The following is an 11,123-nucleotide window of genomic DNA, read 5'->3' as shown; positions in this document are numbered from 1 at the left end:
CACCTCGGGAGGCAAATCTGGAGAATAACTTGAACCTGAGAGGTGGAAGTTGCAGTGAGCTGAGATTGTGCCACTACACTCCAGCCTGGGCGACAAGAGCAAAACTCCGTATTAAAAAAAAAAAAAAAAAAAATTAAAGCTGCTATAAATCCTTCTGCACAGGCTTTTGTGTGCACGTCTTCATTTCTCCTGGGTAAATTCCTAGAAGTGGAATGCTGGGTTGTATATGGTAGTGTGTTTAAATTTATAAGAAACTGCCAAATCGTCTTCCAAAGAACCTGTATCCCTTTGCATTCCATGACCAATGTGTGCGTTCCGGTTGCTCTGCATGCTCATTAGCACTTGACAGTGTCGGGTTTCTAAAGTTTTAGCTATTCTGGCCGGGTATGCCTGTATTGTACATTGCATTCCATGTATAAGACATTCTATTATGGGCTCACGCCTGTAATCCCAGCACTTTGGGAGGCTGAGATGGGTGGATCACCTGAGGCCAGGGGTTTGAGATCAGCCTGGCCAAGATAGAAAAAAAATCCATCTCTACTAAAAAAACAAAAGTCAGTTGGGTGTGGTGGTGCACACCTGTAATCCCAGCTACTCGGGAGGCTGGGGCAGGAGAATCACTTGAACCCGGGAGGCAGAGGTTGCAGTGAGCCAAGACTGTGCCACTGCACTTCAGCCTGGGTGACAGAGCAATACTCCATCTCAAAAACAAAACAAAACAAAACAAATCCCCCCTCCCCCCAAAAAATAAAGTTTTAGCTATTCTGGTAAGTATGCAGCATTCTCTTGTAGTTTTTTTAAGTTGGTGCAAAAGCACTCTTGCAGTTTTAATTTGCATTTCTCTAATGACCAATTATGCTGAGCAGCTTTTCATGTGCTTATTGTTCATCTATACCTTCTTGATTAAATGTATGTGCACATTTATTGCTCATTTTATTTATTTATTTTGAGATGGAATCTTGCTCTGTTGGCAGGCTGGAGTGCAGTGGCACAATCTTGGCTCACTGCAACCTCTGCCTCTTTGGTTCAAGCAATTCTCCTGCCTCAGCCTCCCAAGTAGCTGGGACTACAGACATGTGCCACCACGCCTAGCTAATTTTTGTATTTTTAGTAGAGATGGGGTTTCACCATGTTGGCCAGGATGGTCTCGATCTCCTGACCTCCTGATCCGCCTGCCTCTCAGCCTCTCAAAGTGCTGGGATCACAGGCGTGAGCCACTGCGCCTGGCTTGTTTTAAATTTTTATAATTTGTTTTTCTTTTTTCTACCTGGCCTGGATATTGCCTGTTTTAAAATGAAACTGTTTTATTACGAAAGTTTTAAGAGATCTTTATATAGTCTGGATACAAATCCTTTATACACGTTTCACAAATACGATCTCCTTTATATGAAGTCTCCCTTTTAGCAGCACAGGTGAGAGAACATTCTTTCTGAAGTGCTAACTGGCAGTTTCATGCCACAGTCGTGTCTCTTGGAGGTCAACATCTGACAAATCTTGTCTGAACATATTGCTGAGAGAGTGCTCACAAATGTTTCAGCTGCGTTCTTGGGGTAGGGGTGGCAGTAATTGGTAGTTCAAGGGGAAGCTAGGGCAGCAGGCAGGCATAAAGAAGGGACTTGGGTAATAGCTCATTTGGTAGCCTGCTACCATTCAATCATTTGTGCCTTTTCAAAAGCCCATCTTTTCTATGTCGACTAAGTTAACAAACATTCCTCAACAATGTATCAAAGAATCTGACATGATTAGGTTCACCCTTTCCCACTCTGTGTTTACTGTGTTCTTGAACCCCTATGTCCACTCCCACAGGGTAGGCACACTAGGCTGTGATATCTCTGGGAGGACCAACTACTCTAGAGTTTTCGCCTGCAAGTGGTAAGTCAGGCCAACTCCCGTTGGTGACTAGTCATCTCTACTTGAGGAAAAGGAGAAGGAGGCTCTCCATTGTGGCCTCAGCTCTTAGCTAGGTTCTCTAGTCCAGCTAGAAATTACTGGGCCTCTACCAAGAAAGTGAATCATTTGACCCCATTTAGCTCCTGCTCCTTATTATTATTTTTTTTTCCTGCTCCTTATTTATCGTTATTGATTAGAGCTTGCAGTGATGGAGAGTAAGTGATTGGGACCTCAAACCTCTAACACATAATTCTCTCAGGTTGTTCTGGACTGCTACTCTAATTAGACCATATTAAAGAAATGTGTTCAGGGACGAATCAAAAGGAAAAAAACTACTGCAAATAAAGGAGTGTTTGAGTTGTTGGCATCAGTTTGTACCTGTGTGCACAGCTAAAGGAGGCTAACCCTGCCTAACTCCTCATCCATTCCACTTGGGCCCACGGTGAGATTACCTGTTTCCAAGTTGCTCTATCAGACTGAGAATGTACTCAGCTTGTCCTTTACAATCTGCTTTATCTGCAAGTACACTGAAAGTGTGTGCAGGTTCTCATTCAAACCACCTTGAGAGGTAAGTCTATTCGAATTCTCTTGTACTTGCTCTTTCTTTATTTCCTGCTCTTTGACTTTTATGAACTTCTAGACTCCTTTAAAACACAGTTCAGATTCCAACTCCTAAGAAGCTCTCCCGATTCTCCAAAAATGTAACAGTTGTTTCATTCTCTGCACTACCCCATATTTTATATAATAGCCAACCCTGACAAAGTACTTTTTATGTGCCATGCAGTGTTCCATATATGAGCATTAAATCAACATATAATTTTCATCACAATTTTATCAGGTAGACACTTTTTTTTTGCCCTCCCACCCACCGCCCCCCTCCTCGCTGAAGTAGATACTCTTAACATTTCTATTTCACAGACAAGGAAACAGGCACAGATGGTAGGCAACTTAAAGTCACAAGCTTGGAATCCAGGTGGCTCTTAAAACATTCTCCCTGCAGCCTTCTGACTTCTTGATGTTAAATGTAAAAAAATAAAAATAAAAACAAACAAATAAAAAACATTCTCCCGCTGGGCGCATTGGCTCACGCCTGTAATCCCAGCACTTTGGGAGGCCGAGGCGGGTGAATCCTGAGGTCAGGAGATACAGACCATCCTGACCATTTGGTTAACAAGGTGAAACCCCATCTCTACTAAAAATACAAAAATTAGCTGAGTGTGGTAGCATGCGCCTGTAGTACCACCTACTTGGGAGGCTGAGGCAGGAGAATTGCTTGAACCCGGGAAGCGGAGGTTGCAATGAGCCAAATCATGCCACTGCACTCCGGCCTGGGAGACAGAGTGAGACTCCATCTCAAAAAAAAAAAACAAAAAACAAAACAAAAAAACATTCTCCAGGCCAGGTGCAGTGGCTCACGCCTGTAATCCCAGCATTTTGGGAGGCTGAGGTGGATGATCACCTCAGGGCAGGAGTTCGAGACTGGCCAACATGGTGAAATCCCGTCTCTACTAAAAATACAAAAATTAGGCCCAGGCGAGGTGGCTCACACCTGTAGTCTCAGCATTTTGGGAGGCTGAGGCAGGCAGATTGCAAGGTCAGGAGATTGAGACCGTCCTGGCCAACATGTGAAACCACATCTCGACTAAAACTACAAAAAATAGCTGGGCCTGGTGGCGAGCACCTGTAGTCCCAGCTATTTGAAGGCTGAGGCAGGAGAATCGTTTGAACCCAGGAGGTGGAAGTTGCAGTGAGCAGAGATCGCACCACTGCACTCTAGCCTGGTGACAGAGGAAGACTCTGTTTCAAAAGAAAAAAAAATTAGCTGGGTGTGGTGGCAGGCACCCATAATCCCGGCTACTCAGGAGGCTGAGGCAGGAGAATTGCTCGAACACTGGAGGCAGAGGTTGCAGTGAGCCCAGATCGCACCATTGCACTCCAGCCTGGGTAACAGTGTATGACTCTGCCTCAAAAAAAAAAAAAATTCTCTCATGTATTTCTACTGCTGCACTTAAGAAACTATGCTGCCATTTATTTGCTTCCCAGTCTTCTTCAATACCATGGCTCCCTAAATGCAAGGACTTGTCTTATTTGTTCATCTCTGTATCCCTATTACCTGGGGGTCTCAAGTAATAGGGATGGACTTCCTTTGTGCTCACTGGGCCATAGCAAAGACCCCCAGCTATGACCACCCGAGCTAGCAATTTTCTCATAAGCCTGGCACTGAAGAGTCCTTGGATGGAAATAAATCAAATACACTGGCCATTTGTAGTCATTAATGGGAAATATTTTCTCATTTGAATCTACAGCAAAAAAGGAACATCATTCCAAAATAAGAAACTCTACGAACTAAATAAATACTGGAAACCCAGTCTCTAAAGGCAAAGCAACTGAGGCAGAATTTAGAAGCAATTATTTTTGGTTCAGGAAAGGTAACTTCTGAGGCTTTGCCACCAGCATTTAGTGAGGAGTCATTGAACCCTAGGCAGGTGAATGATAGCTGTGGGCAGTGAAGAGTGGAGGACCCATTATCTAGCACATAGTGGCCAGGAGCCTGTGTTTCAGAGTGCCATTCCGGGATTTAAGCTGGCTCTGCCCCTGGCTAGACCTGGGGCAGGTTCTACTGTATTACTGTATGACCCCGGGCAGGTTCTTAAACTTCACAGTGCCTCTGACTCACATCGATAAAACACAGATAATAAGAGAACCCAGATTACAGGGTGGCTGGGAGGAGTAAATGAGTTATATGAGTCAAATGCTTAGCATGGTGCTGGGCACATAGTAAGGATACAAGAAACATGAGCTATTATTCTTCCTGCTTATTTAGTAGGACAGGCAGAGAACTGGTGGTATGTAAGGTCCATTATCACAAATACCTATCACCTCTTCCCCTGGTGCTTGGCACACAGTGGGCAGCAATGGTTTTTCACTGAATAAATAAATGGCAAAGTGGCTGACAGGCTTTGTTCAAGGAGATACACTGGAATGGTAATCAGAAGTAAAGCTTAAATGTCAAGAGGACCAGTCCAGTAAGCTCTTAATTCAGCTTTCTATTGAGATCACTGTATTACAGACATCCACTATGTTTTCATAATAACCATGTTTTCATAATAATCAGTCTGAGGCATTGCATAAATCCTTTTACGTCTTAAGAATTATGGATGATTAAATTCTATTCAATAAAGTTTTAAAATTAAGTATAAGTTACTGCATTCAAATGCCTGAAACACTGGAAATCCATGAAGGGCACAAGTGGCAACAATGCATTAACTGGAGTATTCTCATGCATAGCAACACTTTATTCACCCCTCTGTACCTACCTGGTATTGTTACCCATCCACAGCTGCATTTCCCACTAGACTATGAATGCTTATGTCTAGTGCTTTTGTATCTCCAGTGCCTGAGATATAGTCATGCTTAGTAAATACTTACCAAATAAATAGCCATTGTGTTTCATGACCAAACCAGATTATAGTTTTTAGTCCAGAAACATACTCTTTCAATTCTACAACACAATAAAAAAAACTTATAACCTTGAGATCACTTAAATATAAGTTTCAACACTTAAAAATATGGTCCACAAGAAAATCATTCTTGAAAGCCCTAACATTTTAGACTACATGGCTTAATAGAATCCAGTTAAACTGAAAGCTAATGCATCTGAAAATGTATTCTCTTTCCCCACCCCATCTCACCTCCAAACCAAGAAAACTTACACAATTTCTAATACAATCAGATAAAAGTCCCTGCTTTTCTTTTAATTAGTAAAGGCTTATAGTGCTGGTCTATCTGCCAGATGGTTCATCATACTATTATATTATGTATAGTGGTACCCTGCTCCAAGGAAAGGAGGTAGGAAGAAAAAAGGATGAGAAATGTTAAGAAAAGTGAGGTTAAAAGTGACCTCTGGGCTGGTGCAGTGGCTCACGCCTGTAATCCCAGCACTTTGGGAAGCCGAGGTGGGCAGATTACGAGGTCAAGAGTTTGAGACCAGTTGGTCAACACGGTGAAACCCAGTATCTACTAAAGATACAAAAAATTAGTTGGGCGTGGTGGCACATGCTTGTAATCCCAGCTACTCAGGAAGCTGAGGCAGGAGAACTGCTTTAACCCAGGAGGTGGAGGTTGCAGTGAGCCGAGATCGCATCACTGCACTCCAGCCTGGGCAACAGGGCAAGACTCCCTCTCAAAAAAAGAAAAGTGACCTCTTGTTCTCCCTCTTACACATTATAAACATAACATTAGGCCGGGTACGGTGGCTCATGCCTGTAATCCTAGCACTCTGGGAGGATAATAATCCCACTCTCTGGTGGGAGAATCAGTTGAGCCCAGGAGTTCGAGACCAACCTGGACAACATAGTGAGACCCCATCTCTACAAAAAACGTTTTAAAAAAGTAGCCAGGGATGGCAGTACATGCCTATAGTCCCAACTACCTGGGAGGCTGAGATGATAGGATTGTTTGAGCCCAGGAGTTTGAGACTGCAGTGAGCCAGGATTGTGCCACTGTGCTCCAGCCTGTGTGACACAGCAAAACATCATCTCTTTAAAAAGAAAATGATATTAGGCTCAGGAACTTTCTCTGGACTCATGTTAGACAAATGATTACAGGCTCATGCCTGTAATCCCAGCACTTTGGGAGGCTGAGGCAGGCAGATCACTTGAGGTTAGGAATTCAGCCTAGCCAACATGGTGAAACCTGTCTCTTCTAAACATACAAAAATTAGTCAGGTGTGGTGGTGGGCACCTGTAATTCCAGCTACTTGGGAGGCCAAGGCAGGAGAATTGCTTGAACTCAGGAGATGGAGGTTGCAGTGAGCTGAGATTGCATCCCTGCACTCTAGCCTGGGTGACAGGAGCAAAAGGTGGTCTCAGAAAATAAAAAAATAATAAGAGAGAGAGATCAAACAGAATAAAAAAGAGAGCCAGCTTATTATCTCCTGGACTCTCACACAAATGCTAGGGAAAATGGCGAGTGTGGTAAGAAAGGTGGTCTGCAGCAAGTGATGTCTGGGTAGTTCCCCTCTCACCTCAGCACCCCTCCCCTCAACACATTGCACTGGGAGCCTCAATCATAGAGTCCACTCTAAAGTTGCACTCTCTACAAGGTACTTAAGTGTCACAGGGATTACATTTTTAGCAAAAGTATCTTGACTTTAAAGGTGGAAGTTTAGTCTTCATCCTGTGGATAGGAGGAGTTTGGGTGTCAGAATTCAAGGAGGGGTGCCAAAGACAAACTCCCATTCCTTCACAGCTTTGCTGGGATCAGCTCCATTTTCTTAGTTTGGAGGTGAGATGGGGTCAGGAGAGAGAAGAATTCTGTGAAAGTACACTCTGATTTTGGCCATGGCTAGAATTCCTCCAAAGAAGGACCAGTACTCATGATGGTATGCTAGGCAGGAAATGGTTCCATAAAATGGACATTACTTACCACTCAGCATTGTTTGTGAGGATTAAATATTATTTTAGACTACTTAACATACTATTAGGCACATAGAGCCTGATAAGTGTTTACTATTATTTCACTGATACGTACCAACGATGATGAAAATAAGCTTCCAAAAAAATTTGCTCACAGACCATTAGAAACAGCTGCACTTGTGCAGAAATCCATAAGAGTTGCCCAAGATACAAAAGAGCAAAATCTGTTCTCTTTTTAAAGATCTAGCTTTTTTTTTTTTTTTTTTTAAAGACGGGGTTTCACCATGTTGGTCAGGCTGGTCTTGAACTCCCGACCTCAGGTGATCTGCCCGCCTTGGCCTCCAAAGTGCTTGGATTACAGGTGTGAGCCACCACGCCCGGCCAAGATCTATCATTTTTATTATTTATTTGAGATGGAGTCTTGCTCTGTCACCCAGGCTGGAGTGCAGTAGTGCCATCTCAGCTCATTGCAACCTCCATCTCCCAGATTCAAGCAATTCTCCTGCCTCAGCCTCCTGAGTAGCTAGGATTATAGGCATGCACCACCATGCCCAGCTGAATTTTGTATTTTTAGTAGAGATGGGGTTTCACCATGTTGGCCAGGCTGGTCTTGAACTCCTGACCTCAGGTGATCTGCCTGCTGAGCAACTATAATCTTATTACATTCTGTCAGTTAAAGCATCCCCTAAGTATTAAATATGGCCTTCTGTCTTCTTATGATGTGACGTCTTTCCAGAGGTGTTCGTCTCCTTTATCTGTCTTCCTCTCACTCTCAGAGTTTATAAGGGTTTAGGATACCTACTTTTTGATCTTTGTCAAAAGACTGGTTTGTTAGAGTAACAGTCCTAAAATAAAAGAATAAGGGAACCTGGGTGGAAGGGAAAAATCTCGTCCATGGCCAGCAGTCATATTTTAATATTAAATAAGAAAGCAATTTAGGCTAGGTGTGGTGGCTCACACCTGTAATCCCAGCACTTTCGGAGGCTGAGGCAGGTGGATCACTTAAGGTCAGGAGTTCGAGACCAGTCTGGCCAACATGGTGAAACCCCGTCTCTACTAAAAATACAAAAATTAGCTGAGTGTGGTGGTGTGCACCTATAATCCCAGCTGCTTGGGAGGCTGAGGCAGGAGAATCGCCTGAACCTGGGAGGTGGAGGTGGCAGTGAGCTGAGATCATACCACTGCACTCCAGCCTGGGCGACAAAGAGAGACTCTATCTCAAAGGAAAAAAAAAAAGCAATTTAAAAAAATCAGAAACAGCATCAGTCTAGCACCTAGACTACTTATCCTACTGAAGAGAGAAGTGTTTAAGAGACCCAAGCTGATGCAATCAGGTGTCATGAAGTAGCAGGCAACTAAAAGAAGCTAAATAAACCAGTTTACAAAAAAGCCAAAGCATAGCTTCAAATAAGATACAACTCTGCCCTGGAATCTCTTCTGGCATAGCCATCTCATTCAATCTGGCAGGCACTGTCACAAAAACAAAAGACATCAGCAGAGGAGACACAAGTCTGTTTCAGGGCAGTACCACATATATAAAAAACAAGGTTTTGGGGGAGATACATGCTATGAACCAAGCACATGGCAGGTATCCAGAATTCTCAGTTCCCTATAGATTCATCAGACCATTATCCATGGGCTTCCTGACACTGAGGTTCCAGTCATCAGGAACTAGAAGGTGATGAGCATACCACATTTGGTTCCTATACATAAGACAAGTTGGGGTGGGATGGGGAATGAGAACACCCTCCTTACTCAGAATTTTATTTTATAGTGTGTACACAAGTGCTGTTAACAATCTCAGAATTCTAATGTTTTGCTGCTAAAAGCAAATCATATAAAAGTTATTTTTCTCAATGGATAGGTATTTCCTTGCTTTGTTTTAATTACATAACATTTTCTTCAATTTTTAGCATTTGCTACTTCTTATTTTGATTATTTTTTCCTCATTTTTTTCCCCTGCAAACACTATGGCAACTTGGGCACTTGCTACTTCTTGGTTGGAAGCATCCAGAAGCAGCTGATAGAAAAAACAACTTTTCCCTGTGCTTAGTTTACTAAAGCTTCTTTTTTTGTTTGATGGTCTTGATGGTATGATTTTGGATTGCCTAATACATAACCTGTTGTGCTAGAAAAAACTTCTAACATATACATGTATTGTTTTCATTTAAAAATTAATTAAAGAGAAAAGAAACAATTGAATGACCCAGGAATTGAAACTAACCTTTTCTGTCTCACCTATACCCCATGCCTCTCTTGATTTGCTGATATCATTTGCCATGTGATGGTCAATACATGTCTGCTGGGTGAGTAGTAAAATTCTGGGGGCAAACCAGTTTTGAGAAGCTTATAATCTGAATGGGGGAGATATATCTTGAAACTGGAAAGATATTTAATTTCTAATTTTCTTTTTTTTTTGAAATGGATTCTCACTCTGTCACCCCGGCTGGAGTGCAATGGCGCAATCTTGGCTCACTGCAACCTCCGCCTCCTGGATTCAAGAGATCCTACTTCCTCAGCCTCCTGAGTAGCTGGGATTACAGGTGCCCACAAATACACGTGGCTGGTTTTTGTATTTTTAGCAGAGATGGGGTGTCACCACGTTGGCCAGGCTGGTCTCAAACTCCTGACCTCAGGTGATCTGCCCTCCTCAGCCTCCCAAAGTGCTGGGATTAAAGGCATGAGCCATCATGCCCAGCCTAATTTCTAATTTTCTTAAAAGCAAATAAAAGAAACATCAACTGACCACGATTCTGCACATTTCTCATTTCAGTATCACTATGGTAAAATAAGCTAATCATGACAACTGCCATTTCACTACAAGCTTACATGCTCTCCTTTTATTAACGCTGAGTATGAACACGAAACATGATCACCTGTTTAAAAGAAAAACACCGCGTTGTTCTTTGACAATTTTAAAATAAGGAACTTTGGCTTTTTATTCCTTTTATGAGTTTCTGTAGTTGACTGCTTTTTTTTTTTTTTTTTTTTTTTTTTGCTATACAATTCTCTTTGGATCTGCATTATCTCAGCTCCTCAAAGATAACAGCAAGGTTAGAGAGCCCTCATTTAAAAAAATTTCGTAATTGTACATGTTTAAAAGCTAATATTTAAGAAAAACCCTCTTAATCCTCTAACCCCTATTCCCATTGTGAATAATCTGGTTTAATACAAGTCTATAAATAAATTTGTTCTTTCTCCTCAAAACAAAACAAAAGAAAGCAGTTAAGAAACTTTACAAGAATTACAGGTTTAAAAAATTTACTGAGAGAAATGAAAGTATTGTCACTTAACCCCTATTAACATACGGTGTTCAAGCCTTCCAGTATCAGCGCCTTTTGCTTAGCATCACTGCTAGTTGTTTCACTAGCGTGCAGGCTAGGAGTCATCTCAGTCACTCTTTTCTTCTCCTTGATAGTGTCTATACTCTGGCTTCAGCTCCCATGTGTTTTTGTGGATCCCTTTTACATTCTGAACACCAATTTCTTTTAAGATTTCCTTCAGGTACACCTAAAGCAAAAACAAAAAACCCTAATAAATGAGATTATAAAGGCAGCAAACAAAACTTAAAATAAGATGCTATGCCAAAGCACGTATGCAAGTCATAAAAATTATGCTCTCAGCTACTCGGGAGGCTGAGGCAGGAGAATTGCTTGAACCTGGGAGGCAGAGGTTGCAGTGAGCCAAGATTGCGCCACTGCACTCCAGCCTGGTGCCTGGAGACAGAGCGAGACCCTATCTCAAAAAAAAAAAAAAATAATATGCTCCTAAATGCTCAGCAAGATTTATCTCTAAGGAGGCTCAATAAACTGCCTT

At 42.2% G+C, this 11,123-nt stretch overlaps 1 protein-coding gene across 1 annotated transcript in view; it reads right to left on the bottom strand.

The window, feature by feature from the left end:
- Positions 1 to 10,555: 10,555 nt before the first annotated feature.
- Positions 10,556 to 11,123, bottom strand: part of GTF2F2 (general transcription factor IIF subunit 2) — a 156,375-nt gene continuing 155,807 nt past the window's right edge. The window contains exon 8 of the mRNA XM_012465187.3: positions 10,556 to 10,817. Within this exon, the coding sequence (XP_012320610.1) occupies positions 10,698 to 10,817 (120 nt within the window). The 3' untranslated portion in view covers positions 10,556 to 10,697. The remainder of the gene's footprint in view (positions 10,818 to 11,123) is intronic.

This window comes from Aotus nancymaae, unplaced genomic scaffold (assembly GCF_030222135.1).
Source record: "Aotus nancymaae isolate 86718 unplaced genomic scaffold, 86718_ANA_hifiasm-v0.15.2.pri h1tg000009l, whole genome shotgun sequence".
Taxonomy (NCBI): domain Eukaryota; kingdom Metazoa; phylum Chordata; class Mammalia; order Primates; family Aotidae; genus Aotus; species Aotus nancymaae.
The sequence above is the reverse complement of the archived record's forward strand: the minus strand, read 5'-3'. Positions and strand labels throughout refer to the sequence as shown.